The following is a 21,508-nucleotide window of genomic DNA, read 5'->3' as shown; positions in this document are numbered from 1 at the left end:
CTGTGGAAAAGCTGGACTCCTGAGAGGTACTGGTCTCCCTCAGTCTAGGAGTCAAGAAGTATGTTGGCTCTCTCTTAATGTTTGTAAGCTCTTTGTAAGGAACTGTGTTTGTCTCCGTGGATGAGGTGATCTCCTGGGAGATGCTGGTCTCCCTCAGTTTAGGAGTCAGGGAGGAAGTTGTCTCAGTCTCAATTCTTGTAGTCTTAGAGGATCTAGGTATTGATCTGGAAATTGTGGTGTCTTCCATGGTGGAGGTGGTGACATTGGGAGATGTGACTTTAGATGGCTCTGGGTCAGCTGAGACAGTAGAATGTGATTCAGATGCTGAACTAGTGGTCCCGACATTGGTCACTGCTGTGTTTATGGAAGAGTGCATTGTCTCTATATCTGTGGTGGCTGCTGAAGTGGCCAATATGTCATCCAAAGTGTTGCTCATACTTTGAGGTGAACTGGTCACCATTTCTAAGCTTGTATCCACCTTGCCTGTGATCTTTACCAGTGAAGAAGTAGGAACTGAGGACAAAGAAATGGGAGAGGAGGTACCATGCCATTGCAACGTGAAAGAAACAGGAGAAGGTAAGGTTGTGACAAGCACAGGTGCCTGAGAAAAGGGAGAGCTGGCTTCCTCCTCAAAGAGAGGGCTTGTCTGTGACACATCCTTGGCATCATTGTTCATGGCAGTGGTTATTTTTGAGGGGGCAAACCCCTCAGTCACCAGTGATGGAGTCCCTGCTGAGGTTTCCAACGTTGATGTGTCTAAGGCAAGTGGAATCTTTGATGTAGCTCCAGAAGACTCTGTCTGGGTGGTGGTCATGTGAGTAGATATTGTCATGGGAGGAGAGTTTGAAAGTCTACTGCCGGATACCGAGAAAATATCTGGGAACTTTGTTGATTGAGCAGGAATTGGTATGAATGTTGCATGAAAAGAGGGGACTTCCACTTTGGAGGCTTCAGTAGTAGTCCCCACAGACACACTGGAGAGGATGATGTTTGACTCTGTAGTTGAGTTCATCTCCTGTAGGGTGCTGTTCTCTTTTTGTTCAGCAGTCAGGGAGGATGTTGGCTCTCCCTCAGTGTCTGTGGTCTTAGAACGAGGTGTTGATGTAGAAGCAAGAGCATCCCCCATAGCAGAGGCAGGAACCATTGGGGATGTGGCTGTGGATGGTTCTGAGCTGACTGGGAGAGTGGGATGCAGTTCATGTGCTGAACTGGTGGTCCCCATATTGGTCACTGCTTTGTTTATGGAAGGATGAATTGTCTCTATGTCTGTGGTGGCTTCCAAAGTGGCCAGCATCTCATTTGATGTGTTGTTCAAACTTTGAGGTGAATTGGTCACAGGTTTCATGCTTGTGTTCAACGTATCTGTGGTCTGCACCAGTCCAGAGGTGAGAACTGAAGTCACAGAAACAGGAGAGGATGTACTTCGCCCTCGTAATGTGTAAGTGGCAGGAGGTGAGGTTGTGACCAAGATAGGTGTCAGGGAAGAGGGAGAGCTGGTTTCTGCCACAGAGGGAGGGCTTGTCCACGACACATCCTTGGGACCTTTGCTCATGAGAGTGGTCTTCTCTGATTGCATAAAATCTGGAGTCAAACCCAATGGAGTCTCTGTCAAGTAAGGCATGGTTGATGTGTCCAAGAGATATGGACCCTGTATTGTAGCTCCAGTAGGACCTGTCTGGGTGGTGATGGTCACTCCTGAAGATTCTGCCATTATTAGAGAGGTAGAAGGGTTGGTGCTCACATTTGTAAATGCATTGGTAGAAGTTTTGAAGTGATGAGGGCTTGGGATGGATGTTCTGCTAGAGAAAGTGGCTTGTGTCTTTGTGACATGAGTAGTAGCATCACCACTAGACACATGGGTAATGACAGTGCTTGTCTCTGTAGCAGAGCTGGCCACCCGGGATGTGCTTCTCTCCTGAAGTCCTGGGTTCACAGAGGATACTGTCTCAATCTTTGTGGTCTCAGAGGAGCCAAACACTGATGTGGAAGCAGTGATGTCCCCCATGATGTGGGAGGTAACCAATGGAGATGAGGCTTTGGATGGCTTTGTATGGACTGGGACAGGAGAATGTTCTGAACTAGTTGCCTCCATAGTCGTCACTGCTGTGTTTGCAGAATGATGAATTGCCTTTGTATCTCTGGAGGCTTCATAAGTGGATAACACCTCACCTGCTGTACTGCTCAAATTGGGAGGTAGACTGGTGCCAGGATCCAAGCTTGTCCTCGACATGTCTGTGGTCTTCCCCAGGCCAGCGGTCTCAGACCAGAAAACTGAGGTCACAGGTGGAGTAGAGGAGGGACTGTGTCCTTGTGATGTCAACAAAATATTGGAAGGTGAGGTTGTGGCATGGATAGGTACCAGGGAGGAGGAAGAGCTGGTTTCTTCTACAGAGGGAGGGCTTGGTTGTGATGTATCCTCAGGACCTTTGCTAAAGAGAGTGGTCTTCTCTGAGTATGTAAATCTCTGAGTCATAGCCAGTGGAGTCCCTGTCCAGGAGGCTGTGGCTGATGTATCCAAAGCAGGTGCACTTAGTGATGTAGCGCCAGGTGGACTTGTTTGCATAGTGAGGGTCATTCCTCCAGATTCTGTCATGGCAGGGAAGTTAGACAGCCTGGTGATGGTTTCTGAGGGGCTGTCTGATGACCTCACAGACTGGGCAAGGAATGAGCTGGATATTCTCTTAGAGGAGGTAATTTCTGTTCTAGGCCCCTTGGTGATCGCAGTGGAACCTGGGGAAGAGATAATACTTGTTTGTGTGGTTGAGCTGGGGTCCATGTAAGGGCTGAAATCCCTCAGTTCAGTAGTCAAGGAGGAATTAGGCTCTGTTCCAGTCCTTGTAGACTCTGGCCCAGTGGTTGCTGATGCAGAAACTATTGCTTGTTCCCTGGTGGAGGCAGTAACCACTGGAGATGTGAGTTTGGATGACTCTGAGTGAGCTGGGACAGTGGAATGAGAAGCATGTTCGGAACTTGTGACCCATGCTGTTGTCTCTACTGTGTTTGTAGAAGGGTGAATTACCTCTTTGTCTGTGGTGGACTCAGAAGGGGCAATTCTCTTATATGGGCTGCTTTTCCAACTTGGGGATGAAGTCGTCGCAGATTCCAAGCTTATGTCCAGCGTATTCAGGCTCCTTAATACACTGGAGGAGCTGGTAACCTCCTTGATGGTCTCTTGTGAGACAGAATTCATCATCTCAGTGATCCAAGGTGCACTTGAGGTTGATTTTTCTTTCTCATTCCCGGAGTCAGATGTAGCTCTTGCCTCTGTTGTAAGAGCCCTCTGCCCTTGTCTCTGAAGAGTTGGATCTGGAGTTTTTGCTGTGTGTGGGATCACATCCAGAGTTGTTGCTGCTGATCTGGGCACCTGCCCTGGATGTGCAGAAATTGTGGTGGGAAGCTGAGTAGAAGTCTGCTCTGCCTTTTTGCTTGTCAGATCTGGTCTTGAAAAAGTAACTCCAGAGCTCCTTACCATTGCAGCTGGTGTGACTACACTTGTAAAGTCCCCTATAGAGAAAGGCAGCTGCGAGGTAGCTGAGCTGATGATGGTCTCCAAAGTGAGTTCTTGAGGAGTTGTGGCCCTGTGAGGAGCTGAGGTAGTGGCTGTGGCTGATGACACAGATCTCCCAGGGTCCCAGTCAACAGTGGACAGAGAATCAAACAGAAAAGTGGACAGCGGCATATTTGAGTCAGTCATTGTACTAGCATGATCTGTAGAAACCATTGAAACAGGCACATCTTCTGTTTCTGTATTACTGGGAATCCAGCTCGTACTTAAAATGTCAGGAACTGAGATGCTCATCCTCTGGACACGAGAAAAAGTTGAGATGGGAGTAGATGCAGTTGTGTCTGAAGGACTCAAGGTTCTTTCACTGGTACTTGTCTCTGTCTTTACAGCTGAAGCATCAGAGGATGGAGTGACCAGGCTGGTTCCAATGACAGTTATAAGGCCATGGGGAGTAGACATGGAGTCCAATTCAGTGCTTGAGGCTAAGAATGAAGTTGTATGCATTGTAGAAATTGTTTCAGGAGAACTTGCAACTTTCAAGTTTGAAGCCATGTCTGTGACAGTCCAGGAATCTGATGCAGCTGTGGAGGGCCAGGTGGGAGGGTGCTCTGTAGAAGATGTGTGCCTCTCTGTGTCCGGGGTGCTGTCCATGGTACTCACACGCACTTCGGGGCTGGGTGTGGTAGTCAAGATTGAGTTGGTTCCCATGGTGGTGATGGTGGTGGAGATACCTGGAGTAGGAGCTGTGGTTACATCCATGATGCTCACTTCCACAGGGGATGTGACAGATGATGCAGAGCTTCTTTTTCCTCCTGAGGGACTGGTGAGGCTGGTAATGCTTTGGTCTCTAGTGGGCAGAGATACTCGTGAGGTGGTTTGTGCTGTGGCGGTGATGTATAATGTCTTTGTGACATCAGGAGATGCACCAAGGGTGATGTCACTCCCAGACGTCTGATCTGACCATGAGCTAGTTGACGAATAAGCCTCATCCATAGATCGACTTGTCTGTTCTTCAGCTGCCACTGTCTTGTGATTCAGGATCGTGGAGGGAATGGTTGTGGTGCTGACCCATGTCTCGGTTTTATGTTTGGATTTATTTGTGACTGAGCTCACAGAGTTTGGGCTGGTTACAGGGTCTTTAAGGATATTGGGAGATGTGCTCAGAGAGACATGTGTGTCTACTGTGGCCCCTCCAGTAGAGCCATACCACATAGAGGATTCCATTCCAGTTGTCTTCGAAATCAATTCTGGACTGCTTTGCTGACCAGTCCCTGTCGTGCTTCTAGCAGTTGGTGACTCTAAGGAGACAGAGAACACTGTGGCCAGTGACTGCCTGGTCCCTCCTGGAGTTCCAGAATAAAGATTGGTCCAAGCCTCAGGTGGGGATGGGGAGAGGGAGACCCTTTCTGTAGCCATCATATTTTCTGTTGGTGACTTGGCTGGTGATGTGGCTCCTGTGGGCAGGTGAGAGAGGCTGGTGCTGCCACTTCCTAGGGCTGTGGACTGAAGGGTGACTGGTTCCACAGTGGTCTCCATGGGAACAGTTGTTTCTGGAGTCTTCCAAGGAGAAATTCTCACAGTGGACCTGATCTCTGGGCTGATGCTGGGTTTCTTGGAGTTCATGATTTTGAGAGCTGTAGACATTTCTGGGCTTCCTGGGGATGTGCCTGTGATTAGAAAGCAAGTCAGTAGAGTATATATGCAAGTGGTACAGAAGATGAGGTTTTTTGTTTGACACTATCATTCATTTCCTCCTGGGATTTCAATTAAAACTATTTCCTCCTTCCCTGGGAAAGAAAATGTTGAGCTTTTAATTCTCACACTTTAAGCCTCCGGACACCAGGGAACACATTAAATGTTTCAAGGAAGATGGTGAGGTTAGAGGTCTGACCATCTGGCTTGCTCAGGAGAAATTGTCACCTTTAGCTCAGTTTTTTCCCATGCCCCATATAAAAGGGCTCTCTGTGTAAGGGAGGATGTGATGAACCAGGGCTTCAACCATGCAAGAGGCTACCTCTAAACTATTTCCACTTTTGTCTTTGGAGCTCGCCCTTGCTAAACCAGTGTCAGCTTACAACTTTCAGCCTCCTCTAGGTGCCCCCAAATCTTAGTTCACTGCAAAGCTACTTAAGGATTTTAGAAGAAAGCGGATAAGGGAGATGAGCTCATTCTTTCTCTTCACCTTCATTTTCTTTCAAATTCATTCCTTCCTCTGAATCCTTTCCCTGTCCTTCAGGAAAATAACATCTACCTGCTACAGGAGTGAGAAAAATGTGATGTCCCAAGAGCACTCCTAGGGACTCTTTTGCACATTTTTCTAAGCAACTTGGCCCTGCGAAGGACTTCAATCCATAATCCCTTCTTCTGTAGTAACAAAGGCAGCGTTTGCCATCTCAAGTTCACCTGTGCCCTTCCTGTGAACACAGTGATGGTCTCTCATTTAGAAAGATCCTTCACTCTGGAGCAGAAGAAAGTACAGAGAGAATTGACTCTGTAGCATTCTCTCCTGCTGAATTAATTGGCTATTGATCATGTAAATTAGTAAGCTGAAGCAACAGAAGTGTTCAGTTAGTAACATCTATGGGGAAAAATTACCAATATCCTCAAAGAAGAGTATCAAGAAGTCAAAGGAACCTTTTTTTTTTCAGACAGAGTCTTGCACTGTCATCCAGGCTGGAATGCAATGGCATGATCTCGGCTCAGTGCAACCTCTGCCTCCTGGGTTCCAGCGATTCTCCTGTCTCAGCCTCCCGAACAGTTGGGATTATAGGTGTGTGCCACTATACTCAGCTAATTTTTTGTATTTTTTAGTAGAGATGGGGTTTCACTATGTTGTCCAGGCTGGTCTTGAACTCCTGATCTCGTGATCCACCCATCTCAGCCTCCCTAAGTGCTGGGATTACAGGCATAAGCCACCGCACCCAGCCTAGGAACGTATTTTAAAACCTAGTCCATGCCGGGTGTGGTGGCTCAAGCCTGTACTCCCAGTGTTTAGGGAGGCCGAGGTGGGCGAATCACTTGAGCCCAGGAGTTTGAGACCAGCCCAAGCAATATAGTGAGAACTATCTCTATCAAAAAATTAAGAAACACACACACAATTAACCAGGCTAATTGGTGATGATCACCTGCAGTTGTAGCTGCTAGGGGAGGCTGAAGTTGGAGGATTGCTTGAGACTGGGGAGGCTGAGGCTGCAGTGAGCCATGATCACGTCATTGCACTCCAGCCTGGGCAATAGAGGGAGACCCTGTTTTAAAAAAAAATGCTGTCTAGGCTGAGCGCAGTGGCTCACACCTATAATCCCTGCACTTTGGGAGGCTGAGGTGGGAGGATCTCTTGGAGCCAGGAGTTTAAGACCAGCTTGGGTCACATAGTGAGACCCCCATCTCTACCAAAAAAAAAAAAAATTTTTTTTCAAAAAAACCCCAGTAAACTGGGTATAGTGCAGAGGCTCTAGAGCCCACTGAGTGAGCTGGACAGCTGCCCAGCTACTCAGGAGGCTGAGGTGAGAAGATAACTTGAGTCCAGGAATTTGAGGCTGCAGTGAGTGCAGTGAGTACTGCAGTGAGTACACACCACTGCACTCCAGCCTGGGTGACAGAATGAAACCCTGTCTCAAAAATCAAAGAAAAAAGAAGAAAGAAAAGAAAGGAGACAGAAGAGAAGGAGAGGAGAGAGAAAGAAGAGAAGAGGAGAGGAGAGAAAGAAAAGAAAGGAAAAGAAAAGTTGCTAGCATTCACTTACAAAATAATGAAACTGAAGCCTTGTATATTTTTTCTTCCCAGAATCAATAAGTAGCACTTTTAGTTAGCAGCAAGCTATCCTCCCACCTCAGCCTCTTGAGTAGCTGGGACTACAGGCTTACACGATGCCCAACTTATCGTTTTTTATTAATTTTTTTTTGTAGAGATGGAATGTCACTAAGTGGCCCAAACTGGCCTTAAGGCTTGGGTGAAAAAAAATTAAAAAATAAAATAAAAATTTCAAAAGAAAAAAGAAAGAGAGAAAGAAAGGGAAACAGAAAGGAAAGAAAGAAAGAAAGAGAGAAAGAAAGAAGAAAAGAAAAAAAGGCTTGGGTGACATTAGCAGAGCAGAAACGGAAACAAGATCTATATGTACCTGCTGGACTGGTCCCTGTCTTCTCTGCTGGGGCTGGCCATGTAGAATTTCCTTGTGCTGCCTGACTTGACATCTTTGTAGTGGGCACCAGCATTCCATCAGTTGCTGAAAGAAAAGGGCAATAGGAAGGTTGAGCTATCCATTACTTCAGAAGGTCAGTTTTTGCACTTTCTTTACATTGACTGATCTTTCTATTTTGCTTTAACTCAGAAGCTCCAGGGCCCAGTGAGTGAGCTGGACAGCTGCCCAGGTGACCTCCCATCAAACCCCAGTCTAACTGGACACTAGGCACCGTCACGAGAAAGACTGATAGATCTCAGATGGGAAGGGGTTCATTTTATAAGTAATCACAAATTAAAATGTGACAAGTGGCCAGGCACAGTGGCTTGCCCCTGTAATCTCAACACTTTGGGAGGTCAAAGTGGGAGGATCACCTGAGCCCAGGAGTTTGAGACCAGCCTGGGTAGTATAGCGAGACACCATCTCTACAAAATAATTTTTAAAATTAGCTGGGCATTGTGACGTGCACCTGTAGTCCCAGCTCCTCTGGAGGATGAAGTAGGAGAATTGCTTGTGCCCAAGAGTTCAGGGTTTCAGTGAGCTATGATTGCTCCACTGTACTCCAGCCTGGATGAGAGAGTGAGACTGTCTCTTTAAAAATAAATGAAATAAAATAGAGTAACATTCTGTTTAGAGCATAGATTCTTAACCTCTTTTTATTATAGGTCCCTTTGACAGGCTTGTGAACTATATGAATTCCTTTATAAATTAAAATAAAAATGTAGAATAAAACATAAAATAACAACATAAAATATTAGATTATAAAGGAAATAATTGTGGATAAAGAAAATCTGGTACACATACACCTTGGAGTACTACGCAGCCATGAAAAAGAATGAAATCATGCTCTTTAAAGCAACATGGATGGAGCTGAAGGCCATCAACCTAAGCAAAGTAACTCAAAAACAGAAAATTAAATACTGCACGTTCTCATTTATAAGTGGGAGCTAAACAATGGGTACATGTGGATATAAAGATAGAAATAATAGACACTGGGACTCCAAAATAGAGGAGGCTGAGAGTGAAGTGAGGATTGAAAAACTACTTCTTGGGACAACATTCACTATTCAGACAATGGATTCACTGGAAGCCAAACCTCACCATTATGCAGTCTATCCACATAACAAACCTGCACATATACCCCTGAATCTAAAATTTAGAAAATGAAGGAAATGATTATATTGAAGTGTTATCAAAATCTTAATAAACAAATGTAATATAATAATACAGGCACTTCTTTTACTAACTCATTAAGTAAGATATATTGAAAAGCCTAATAATCACCATAATTATGAATAAAGTCATACATGATATTTAAAAGTACTTGCAACAACTGTCATAGGATATGAAAGTGTCTGGAATTTCTGCTGTGGGCAAAGGCACAGGTACTGCTAGGATTAATGTGGTTTGTTTTGTTACCTCTACTCATCAATAAAACAAATGCTAAATTTCAGTTCAAGATTACCAAAAATAAAAATGTAGTTTACAAATACCGCATGTTCTCACTTATAAGTGGGAACTAAACCTTGAGTACACATGGAGACATGTGTACTTGAGGTTGGAGACTGGGAGGAAGGAGAGGATAAAAAAAAAAAAATCTACCAATCAGGTACTAGGCTTATTACCTGACTGATGATGTAATCTGTACCCCAAGCCCCCATGACATGCAATTTACCTATATGACAAACCTGCACATGTTCCCTGAACCTAAAATATTTATATTTTCAAATATAAAAGTTAAAAAAAATTTAAAAGATGTAGTTTATTTCCAGATTCATCCCCAGCACACTTGGGGAAGGAGCAGGGTATTCTTACTTTGAACCAAGGCGGTCTTGGCGGGAACTGAAATAGAGCTTGCCCATATTTCTGGAGAACCCTTTCTTCTGGCTGTGGGTTCTGTGGGAGAAGAGACAGGTAACAAGGATGTCGGGGTTTCATATGGTGTGAAGGTTAATGTCTGTGTTTCAGCTGTTGTTCTCTCTTCTTCTGTAGTGGTCTGGCTTGAGGTTATCTCAGGAGGCTCCTCCTGGGACATATTTAGAGTGGATGTTGGAGCAAGTGTCAGAGCTGAAGTCTGAAGATGCACCAATGTATTGGGCTGTCTTGCCACAGAGGGCCCAAGAAAGAGTGAAGTCTTTCTGGAGGTGGATGCAGTGGGGGAAAGAAAGCTGGTTTCTTTCTCAGTGGATAGGCTTATGGGAGAGGAACTAGAACCAGACCTTGCTGCTTGACCTGTGCTGAAGAGAGTTGTGAGTTTTGATGCAAGAGGGGTCAATGTCATAGCTGATGATGCCTTGCTCAGGTCTGGATAAAACATGCTCTCTGAGGCATATATAGGGTCCCCTGTTCCTGAAGTGGGAACTCTGGGTTCACGTCCTGCCACAGAAGGGGAGGCAGATTCCTCAGGGATTTCAGTAAAACCCGTTGATTGAACTGAGCTTGCACTTACGGCCTTTGTGGAAGTCATCATCCCTGCCCTTGTGTTTTTTTCTGGAGACTTGGACAGTGAGGAAGATGCTGTGCTTGCATCTGAGTCTGGAATGGTATTCAGGGACTGTCCAGAAGTTGGTAAAGAAGCAGACTTAGTATCCAAACTTGGGACCTCAAAAAACTTAAAGGTCAAGGTGGACTGTGGGACCCTCCAAGTTGTGGGAGCTGTAGTCAGTGATGAAAAGGCCTTTGATGGGCTTGAGGAGGCAGAGACAGGTGTTAGGAGCCCTGACTCAGCACTGGTGGGCTTCACAGGCATCCCTTTGGGTGCTGTTGATTGAGTAGCTGTCAGTCTGTTCATGGTGATTTCAGACATGGCTGTAACCTCATCTGGGTTCATGGTCAGAGGGAGAGAAGAAAATGTGTTGGTTCCAGTTGAGTGAGTGGACCCACTTCTGACTCCTCCAGAGCTGGCCAAACCCTGGCTTCCTGTGGTTAGTGGCGTCACAGATGCCCTCTCAAGCCCAGCTGATGAGTTTACCAAAGCCGTTGTCTCTGAGGTGTCAGAACTCTGACCGAATACAAGCGAACCGGTAGTTCCTGCAGGCAAAGTAGAAAGTGCCATGGTGGTCGAACCTTCATAGGCTGTGTTCTGTGGAGCAACAATCTTAGAGGGGGAAGTGGAAGGAGGATGGAGTGGACTTTCTGCTACCCCTTGGATAGTGATTCCAGGGATGCTCCTATCTGAGTTACTTACTGTCTTAAGAACCAGCGCATCCCCATTTGAGGTCTCTGACATGGTCAGGGTAGTCTCTGGGACTGTGCCAAGTCTATTCGAATCTATAGTCACCAGTGGGGTGGAATCAAAGGATGTAGCTGATGAACTTGTTGGCTCAGTGGTGGTGAATGGGTTGGCTGGAGTGTCTGGGAGTAAAGTAGGGAAGGAGGCTCCAGAGAGAGTTCCTGTACTTGGAAGTTTAGTAGGTGGTGTGGACACAGTTGAAAACAATATGGTATCTGTCACTGAAATCTTTGAGGTGAGTGTTATGTCTGAAGTCTCAGTGACTGCCAAAAGGCTCTCAGGAGTAGCTGAAGTTTCCCAGCTTGCTCCAGAGGTGGCTATAGTTGGGGTCAGTGATGAAGAATGAATGGTTTTGCTTTCAGTCATAGTGAGAAGACTGGCTTCTGATGTAGCACTGGATCCAGTGACCACTGTCGCTGAGAGATGGGGAGTGAAGGCAGTGGCTGGTTCAATAGTTGATGCTGGAAGTGAGTGTGTCTCTCCTGCAGGACTTGTCTTGAGAGAGCCCATGGCAGGTAAGTCAGTAGTGCTGCCTACACTGGTCCATATACCTGGTGCTGGAACAGAAGTCACCACAGAATTGCTAGAGGTAGGATTTTCTCCGGCGGCAGTGTCAGTGCTGACCATGGTGCTGAAAGTTCTTACTGGTCTAGACCAGGTTAACAGGGCCGAGCTTGTCTTGACAGGGTGGGTGATTGTAAAAGGCGGTAAAGTGGGTAGCATGCCATCCACATTGGAGCCCCTATCAAGAGAATATGTATTACTGGAAACAGATGGAGAGGCAGCTGTATTTGTCTCTGTTGTAGATGTGGGAACCTCGGATCTATCTGAAGAGAAGAGAGATGGAGAGGAACTTGCTGTCCTTCCTGAGATGTTAATGGGACTGATGGAGGCTGTTTTGGTGACATTCATAGTTGAAGAAGCTATGGAGGTGTTGATAATATCAGAAGAAGAACTGCTATCTGAGGGGAGCTCATTTGTTGTCCGTGCCTCAAGGATATCTGAGGTTTTTACTGTAGTTTCATTATCCAGTGAAACTGTGCTGGTCTCTGTGAAACTAACAGTGAGAACTATGGGGGAAGTGGTTGGAGCAGCAGAGGTGATTGTCATTCTCTCTCCCAGTGTAATGGAAGAACTGGCTTCTGTGGGCTTTGTGGACATAGCTGAACCGGTCCAATCCCCAGGAGTAGGTGTCACTCTTGAAGTCAACTCAGGAGTGAGAGATGAAATGGTTCTAAATGAATGAGTTGTCTTTTCTGGGAAATGTGAGATAGTTGTCACTTCATTATCAGGGGAGGGGGAAAAGGAGACAGTGGGAATACTTTCAGCTCCATCTGAAGGTGTGTCAATTACATCTGATGCTACTGTGGACAAGCCAGGTGAACCTGCACTGTTTACTGGGAAGCTTGTTTCTGTATTAATAGTTGGATGGGACCCAAAAGGGATTGACACTGTCTGTGGATCCTTGTTCATTCTAAAGGAAACCAAAGACTCTGAAGTGGGCAGGGATATTGTCCTAGTTAATTTGGTCCCTGCTGAAGAGGCTGTGCCTAAACTCAGGTTAGCAGTACTCTCAGACGTAAGGCCAGAAACATCTGATCTGGAAGTTATGGTCATTGGAAGAAGGACTTCAGAGCTGATACTTGCCCCCACAGAAGTCTCAGAAAGACCTGTGCCCGAGGATGCATCAGTGTTCAAAGTACTCGGGGCTGTATTCTCGGGGCCATAGGTCTCTGTTTCTGGATTTCTTTGCTTAGCAGCAGATGTGGATGCAGCTGAAAAGAGTGGAAATTCAGTCGTAGTTGAACTTGGGTTTGAAACCCCAGAATGAGCTGAGGACAATGCCTCAGATAAACTAGTACTGCTTGTGGAATCCAAGGATTCAAGTGAGGCTAAGGAATATGGAATGGATGTGCTGCTTCCAGAAGAGACTGAGTTCTCATGGGTAGGGGAAGCAGACAATGCCACAGCATTGACATATGGAGTTGACTGTGTCTGCCCAGAAACTTTTTCTGAAGAAACTGCATGTAGTGGTTGAGTGAACTGTTCAATTGTGCCTGCACTGGTCCATGCAATTGTTGGTGGGATGATGGGAGAATGTGTCATGGGTGCTGAGTTGATGTCTAGTCCTGAGGTTATGCCTGTGGAAATGACTTCCTCCACTGGAATGGAGGAAAAAGGCAATGTTAAGCTTGTGGCCTTGTTTCCAGCAGTGGAAGTCAAAGTGGTCTCTGCTTCAGGAGCTGAGGTCTCAGGTTGGGGACGTATTGAAGAAGGCACTTCACTCTTCTCTGTGTAAATCATGGATGTGAGAGTGCTGGTTCCCACAGACAGGGACTCAGAAGAGGTACTGGAGCTGTTTTCCAATCTGAAGGCTCTAGTGACACCAGTATTCAATGGCCTGTCAGTGGCCAAAGTTCCTGTAGAGCTGGTGTGCACCCCATGGCTGAGGTCAGGTGAATCTGTGGTCTTGGGGGTATTACTGAGAGTGAGAGAACTCCATGGTGTCACCTCCATTGATGGAGTTGGAGATGGAAGATCCATAGAGGCAGTTCTGAGTTTTTTTGTATTTTCAGTGCTTCCCAAAGCTGTGGACATAAGGGTAGCTGAGCTGGACTCTGTCCTTGATGAAGACTTGGAGATGTCTGAGGTCATAACTGTGGTGACCTCCTTGGTCGAAAATGTACTGCCCCCTATGAATTCCACATCAGGAGCTGGAGGAGATGAGGGTAGAGGGATGCTTGTGCTCATCTGGCTTCCTTCAGCAGAGCTGGGTTCAAGAGAGGAGGGGGGAGTTGTATCTCCCTGTGTGTTTAGCCTTGGACTGCTTCCCTTACTAGAATCTGTGACTTCTTCAGTAGTTGACTCAGAAAGGACAAAGGAAACTCTTCCTAATGACTGGTTGATGCTTCTTCCTGGAGCACTAGTAACTAGGAGTCCCACAGTCCCAACCATGGAGACAGTGGCTGTAGAACTTCCTCTTTCCAGTGCTATGTTTGTGGATGTCTCAGCTGGGGATGATGTTCCTATGGGAAGGTGGGCTGTGCCCAGGGTGACTCCACTACTACTGCTCCCTGTTGTTGTGTTGTCCATGGGTGGAGTGGACTGAATGTTTGTTGGGCTAGTCTCAATCTCTCTGGAGAGTGTGTCTGTAGATGGTTTCCAAAAAGTGGTTGCCTCAGAGGGGCTTCTCCCTTGTGTCCCGAGCTCAGGGTAGACTTCAGTAAGATGGGGAGGGGACGCTGAGGCTGGTAAAGATGTTTGATCTTTGAGTGATTGTGTCACATGAGTAGGACTCATCGTTGCAGAACGGGTGTCCTGTGCTTGTGTTGGGTGTTCAATCACACTGGTCCACGTGGTTGACAGTGGGGTGATAGGAACAGTTAAGTCCCCAGTTGCACCCAAACTCCTGATTCCTAGGTGCTGATCCCATGTGGTTGAATCTGTATTTCCAATGGCACTGGTATCTGCCTCTGACTTTGAAAGTTCATGAGAAGGTGTGGACATAGGTGGAAAAATAGCAAATGTACTCATGAGTGAACTTGGACTTGAAATATCAAGGTCTGTTGAAGGCATTTCCTCTGTCAAACTGGTACTCAGCCATGTTGCCATGGGGAGAGTGATTGTGGTCTGCTCACTGGTAGTGAGGACCACGGGTTCCCCTGGGACATCAGAAGTCAGTTCCAATATGCTGCTTCCAGTGGTAGGGGAGGTAGGGATTACTACAGAGACAGGTCCTAGAGTTGACTGTGTCTCAAATCCAGATGGTTTTTCTGCCAAATTTGTGTAATGTAATTGAGTGGAGTGTTCAGTTGTGTCTGTGATGGTCCATGCTTTTGTGATCAGACTGGTGAGATCGGGTGAACTTGAGATTTTAGGACTTCCGGAGTAAGCAGCTGGGGTGGTGGACTCTGTCTTTGGATGGTTTTCTGTGGTTCTGAGTGTCCTCACTGAGTGGGGTGTAGAGACCTGAGCTGAACTTGTATCCTTAGGATCCGTAGTGGTGATGTAGGTGGTGGGGGCCCAGGTAGTACCAGTGTTAGTCTCTCCAGGAGCTGTCATCTCAGGTGAAGACCCAGAAGAGTAAGCAATTTCATTTGTCTCCATTCTGGCTGTTGATACATGAATGTGGGTTTCTATTGAGGGGAAGGTGAGAGGTGTGTAAGAGCCAGTTTTTACTACTGAAGTCATGGTAAGGTTGACGGTGCTTGGACTTTCTGAACTAGCGTGTGCTCCGAGGTGGATGCTCGGTGTGTTTGCTGATTCAGGGTAGGTGCTCAGGGTCAGGAGTCCCCCTTCTGATGCCTCCATTGATGTGGCTAGAGATGGAGTGTCCAAGGGAACCAGGGTGCTTTTTCCTGTGGCACCACTTCTTGGAATATTACTTGGTGTCGAGAAAAGAATGGCTGAGCTGGGCTTTGTCTTTGCTGAGATTTCAGGAGTCCCTGTGGTCACAGATGAGGTGACTCTGTGGTGTGAGAATGTGCTGGTCGCTGACACTTTATCCTCAAGAACTGAAGCAGATGACAACAGAGGAATGCTGGTGCTTATCTTGGTATGTCCTGCAGAGTCTGGTTCAGGGGAAGAGGAGGGATTTCTAGTGTTTAATGGAGTCAGTCCCAGACTGGTTCCTTCCCTAGAAGCTGGGGACTCTAGAGATGATGTCTCAGGGATGACAGAAGAAACCATTGTATATGATGGATTTGTCCCTCCTGGAGGACTTGAGCCAGCAGCCGTCTTGCTCACTGCTGGAGACATGGAGATTGGGACACCGTTCGTGGTCAGAGTCAGATTTGTGGATGTCTTAGACAGTGAGATCATACAGTATGTGTCTTCTGGTGACTGCTTTATTTCACTTAGCACACTGTCCTCAAGGTTCACCCACACTGTAGCATGTGTCACAACATCCTTTCTTTTTTTTTTTTTTTTTTTTTGAGACGGAGTCTCGCTCTGTCTCCCGGGCTGGAGTGCAGTGGCCGGATCTCAGCTCACTGCAAGCTCCGCCTCCCGGGTTTACGCCATTCTCCTGCCTCAGCCTCCCGAGTAGCTGGGACTATAGGCGCCCGCCAACTCGCCCGGCTCGTTTTTTTGTATTTTTTTGTAGAGATGGGGTTTCACTGTTAGCCAGGATGGTCTGGATCTCCTGACCTCGTGATCCGCCCGTCTCGGCCTCCCAAAGTGCTGGGATTACAGGCTTGAGCCACCGCGCCCGGCCCATCCTTTCTTTTTAAGGCTGAATAATATTCCATTGTGGGGGCCAGGTGCGGTGGCTCACGCCTGCAATCCCAGCACTTTGGGAGGCCAGGGCAGGTGGATCACTTGAGGTCAGGAGTTCGAGACCAGCCTGGCCAACATGGTGAAAGCCCAAATTAGACTGGGCACGGTGGCTCATGCCTGCAATCCCAGCATTTTGGGAGGCCAAGGCGGGTGGATCACCTGAGGTCAGGAGTTCAAGACCAGCCTGGTCAACATAGTGAAACTCTGTCTCTACAAAAATACAAAAATTAGCTGAGCGTGATGGCAGGCACCTGTAACCCCATCTACTTGGAAGGCTGAGACAGGAGAATTGCTTGAACCCAGGAGGCAGAGATTGCAGTGAGCCGAGATCTCGCCATTGCACTCTAGCCTGGGCAACAGAGCAAGACTCTGTCTCAAAAAAAAAAAAAAAAATATATATATATATATATATACACACACACACACACACACATACATACATACATACATACATATATACACACACACAAAAATTAACTGGGCATGGTGGTGCCCTATAATCCCAGCTACTCAGGAGGCTAAGATGGGAGGATCGCTTGAAGCCGGGAGGCGGAGGTTGCAGTGAGCTGAGATCACACCATTGCACTCCAGCCTGGGTGACAGAGTAAGACTCCATCTCAAAAAAAAAAAAAAAATCCATTGTGGGGATGGAACACGTTTTTTTAAATCCATTTATCTGCCAATGGACATTTGAATGGTTTCCACATTTGGGGCACTGTAAATAATGCTGCTATGAACACTGGTGTATAAATACCTGCTTGAGTTTCCGCTTTCAATTCTTTTGAATATATACCCAGAAGTAGGATGGCTGGATCATCTGGTAATTCTATTTCTATTTTGTTGTTTTTTTTTTTTTAAGAAGCATCATCCTCTTTTCCACAGTTGTGGCACCATTTGCATTCCCCCCACACAGTGCACAAGTGTTCTAATTTCTGCACATCCTCAGCTGCATTTGTTATAATATTTTTCTGTTTTTCTGTGTTGCTTTGCTTGTTTTTGTAGCAGTCACCTAAATGGATTTCACATCTTACAGTGCTCATCTGGTGAATAATCTCTCCCTCCTTCAGCAGTCACACTTAACTAGTTAATGTAAGTTACATTCACATTGAAACAATTCCAGCTTTCATCAGGGGTAGGAGGAGGGGCTTTGCTATTTGTCACTGGCACCCACCCTCCTATTTCTGACAACCAAAAATGTCTCCAGATATGACAAATGTCTCCTGGAAGACAAAAATCACATTCAGTTGATAACCACCATTTGGAGGTGTCATCTAATTTAATTCAGATTTTACAGTTACGCGGTCACATAGGGCATTTATTCCCAAGACACTGGAGGCTCAGAGAGGTTTCCTTATTTATCCAAAAAGTAGCAGAGGTGGGATTTGAACCCAAGCGGTCCAATACCAGTGTCTCCTCTGTTAACTGCTCTGTTTTGCTGCTTATAAAGTCATCATGCCAATACAAGGTCAGGTGCGGTGGCTCACGCCTGTAATCCCAGCACTTTGGGAGGCCGGGGCAGGCAGATCACTTGAGGTCCGGAGTTCGAGACCACCCTGGCCAACATGGTGAAACCCTGTTGCTACTAAAAATACAAAACTTAACCTGGTGTGGTGGTGCACACCTGTAATCCCAGCTACTCGAGAGGCTGAGGCAGGAGAATTGCTTGAGCCTGGGAGGCGAAAGTTGCAAGTGAGCCAAGATCATACCACTGCACTCCAGCCTGGGCGACAGAGCAAGATTCTGTCTCGAAAAATACAGAGAACAGAACTAGACTCCTAGGAAAGGGAGGACCTTTCACCCAGAGGCAAGGAGCAGGAGGCAGCAGGAAGAACCTCGACAGGGCTCCTGCCTTGAACCCCCTCTCCCTGCCTGGGCTGGTTTCCTCTAAGGAGACACCTGGGGAATCATCTCCCAGCAATGGGAAACCTCCCTGTTTACATGACAGGGTTGGTGGCCACACTGACAGCGGCCCCATCAATGCCATCTGCCTCTAGGACACTGTGGATATGGAGAGAGAAGGTGAGTGGGTAGATGAGAGGGTCGGAGGGAGGATGAGGACCGGGCTGTCTCTCCTGCCCGCTCCTGAGGAAGCCAGTGTTTGTTCTTTTTTTTTTTTCCTTTTGGGGCAGAGTCTTGCTCTGTTGCCCAGTGCAGTGGTGTACTGCAGTGGTGCAATCGTGGCACACTGCAGCCTCCAACTTCTAGGCTCAAGCAATCTGCCCGCCTCAGCCTCCCGAGTAGCTGGAACTATAGGTGCATGCCACCATGCCCAACTAATATATATGTATTTCTTATGGAGATGGGGTTTCACCATGGTACCCAGACTAATCTCAAATTCCTGGGCTCAAGTGATCCTTCTGCCTCAGTTTCCCAAAGTGCTGGGATTATAGCCGTGAGCCACTGTGCTTGGCCTGTTTTTTGTTTTTTTTTCTGGGACAGGGTCTTTCTATGTCAACCAGGCTGTAGTGCAATGGTGCAATCACAGTTCACTGCACCCTCCAACTTCTGGGCTCAATCAATCCTCCTGCTTCAGCCTCCTGAGTAACTGGGACTACAGGCATGCACTGCCATGCCAGTCTGCCAATATTTATGAGTGAGGCAGAAGACACAGAGGCTGCCTACACAGTCCTCAGAGTCAAATCACCTCTCTCTTTTTTGGGGGGGCCAGGGGACGGAGTCTCACTCTGTCACCCAAGCTGTAGTGCAGTGGTGTGATCTTGGCTCACTGCAACCTCCCACCTCCCGGGTTCAAATGATTCTCCTGCCTAAGCCTCCCAAGTAGCTGGGATTACAGGCTCGCAGCACCACACCTGGCTAGTTTTTGTATTTTTAGTAGAGACGGGGTTTCCCCCATGTTGGCCAGGCTGGTCTTGAACTCCTGACCTCAGGTGATCCACCCGCTTTGGCCTACCAAAGTGCTGGGATTACAGGTGTGAGCCACTATGCCTAGCCCAAATCATCTCTTGAAGACTAATTTTCTTTCCTTCCTAAAACTAAACCAGTTGCAATCTTCCCAGAGCAGGAAACAAAATGCACAGTGGAAGGAAAATGGAAGAAGTGGACTCAGTGGGATTCAAGTCCTAATTACTCGCTGTGTGATCTGGGTCAAGCCACTTAACCTCTCGGAGCCTTGTCTCCTCACATGCCCAATGGGGATAACAGCACAGGGCTGTTGTGATGATGCAATGATGTGATCCACCATGTAGTGTGAGGGAACAAGGACTTAATAAACTCCTGTTACTGTTTTGCTGTTGTTGTGGTTGTTTTCTTTTCTTTTCTTTTCTTTTGTTTTTTGTATGTTTGTTTTGAGACAGAGTCTTGCTCTGTCACCCAGGCTGGAGAGCAGTGGCGTGATCTCGGCTCACTGCAACCTCTGCCTCCCAGGTTCAAGCAATTCTCCTGCCTCAGCCTCCCAAGTAGCTGGGACTATAGGCGCCCGCCACCATGCCTGGCTAATTTTTGTATTTTTAGTAGAGACGGGGTTTCACCGCGTTGGCCAGAATGGTCTCAATCTCTTGACCTCGTGAACTGCCCGCCTCGGCCTCCCAAAGTGCTGGAATTACAGGTGTGAGCCACCATCTGGCCTATTACTGGTTTTTATTATTATTTATTATTATTATTAATTATTATTGTTATTTTATTATTACCTACCCTCAGAGCTGATGAGTGATGCTGGGGAAGAATGGTCATGTGTCAACTGTCTGGTGGTCCCAGGTGTTCCTTGGTCTGTGGTTTGGGCAGAGACCACTGCATCGAAAGGCAGCCCTGTGGAGAAAGAACCAGGTTGGTTATCCCAGAAGGAAGTAGAACGAAAAAAATTTTTAAAAATCTCTTCTTCTGGACTTGCTCTTCTTTCCGTAGGAATCTCTGCATACTGACTCATTCATTTACCATTTCATTTATTTAATATTTATTTCAGACCCTCACTCACTCATTCATCCAGTCAGCAAATATGTCTTGAGCACCTTTTATGTGACAGCTGATTCTGAAACCAACCCCAATAGTCTCATAGACAGTATTTATATATATATATAAATACTTGAAACTGACATTTGTTATTGTTTACCTCTTATTTTAGGTTCAGGGCTACATGTGAAGGTTTGTTATATAAGTAAGCTCACATCATTGGGGTTTGTTGTACAAATGATTTCATCTCCCAGGTATGAAGCCTAGCACCCAATAACTATTTTTTCTGCTCCTCTTCCTCCTCCCAACATTTACCGTGAGGTAGACCCCAGTGTTTGTTATTCCCTTCTTTGTGTTCATGAGTTCTCCTCATTTAGTTCACACTTCTAAGTGAGAACATGCAATATTTGGTTTTCTGTTCCTGAGTTAGTTTGCTAAGGATAATGGCCTCCAACCCCATCCATGTTCCCGCAAAAGAAGTGATCTCATTCTTTTTTGTGGCTGCATAGTATTCCATGGTATATATGTATCACATTTGCTTTATCCAATCTGTCATTGATGGGCGTTTAGGTTGATTCCATGTCTTTGCTATTGTGAATAGTGCTGCAATGAACATTCATGTGCATATGTCTTTATGGTAGAATGATTTATATTCCTCTGGGTATATACCCAATAATGAGATTGCTGGGTTAAATGGTAGTTCTACTTTTAGCTCTTTGAGGAATTGCCTCAACTATTGCTTTCCACAATAGTTGAACTAATTTACACTCCCACCAACAGTGTATAAATGTTCGATTTTCTCCGCAACCTTGCCAGCATCTGTTATTTTTTGACTTTTTAATCATAGCCATTCTGACTGTTGTGAGATGATATCTCATGAAACACATAAATGTGGTTTCGATTTGCATTTATCTAATGATCAGTGATAGTGAGCATTTTTTTATATGCTTGTTGGCTACATGTGTCTCTTCTTTTAAAAAGTATCTGTTCATGTCCTTTGTCCACTTCTTTTTTTTTTGATACAATGCCTTACTCTGTTGCCCAGGCTGGAGTGCAAGGGCAATCTTGGCTCACTGCAACCTCCATCTCCTGGGTTCAAGTGATTCTCCTGCCTCAGTCTCCTGAGTAGCTGGGATTACAGGCATACACCACCATGCCCAGCTAATTTTTGTATTTTTAGTAGAGTCAGGGTTTCACCATGTTGGTCAGGCTGGTCTCAAACTCCTGACTTCAAATGATCCACCCCTGCCTCAGCCTCCCAAAGTGCTGGGATTACAGTTGGGAGCCACCGTGCTTGGCCTTTGCCCACTTTTTAATGGTGTTGTTTGTTTTTCTCTTGTAAATTTACTTAAGTTCTCTGTAGATGCTGGATATTAGACCTTTGTCAGGTGTATAGTTTACAAATATTTTC

General features: G+C 46.3%; 1 protein-coding gene across 1 annotated transcript in view; it reads right to left on the bottom strand.

Annotated features, from left to right (window-relative positions):
- Positions 1-21,508, bottom strand: part of MUC16 (mucin 16, cell surface associated) — a 207,833-nt gene that overhangs the window by 131,827 nt on the left and 54,498 nt on the right. The window contains exons 3-7 of the mRNA XM_033195391.1: positions 19,839-19,956; positions 18,156-18,189; positions 9,498-15,717; positions 7,623-7,727; positions 87-5,172 (exon numbers count right to left, since the gene is read on the bottom strand). Coding sequence (XP_033051282.1) covers positions 87-5,172; positions 7,623-7,727; positions 9,498-15,717; positions 18,156-18,189; positions 19,839-19,956 — 11,563 coding nt within the window. The remainder of the gene's footprint in view (positions 1-86; positions 5,173-7,622; positions 7,728-9,497; positions 15,718-18,155; positions 18,190-19,838; positions 19,957-21,508) is intronic.

The sequence above is a fragment of the Trachypithecus francoisi genome, unplaced genomic scaffold (assembly GCF_009764315.1).
Source record: "Trachypithecus francoisi isolate TF-2019V2 unplaced genomic scaffold, Tfra_2.0 Lachesis_group5, whole genome shotgun sequence".
Taxonomy (NCBI): Eukaryota; Metazoa; Chordata; class Mammalia; order Primates; family Cercopithecidae; genus Trachypithecus; species Trachypithecus francoisi.
Note: the sequence above shows the minus strand (reverse complement) of the source record. Positions and strands in the feature narration are given on the sequence as shown.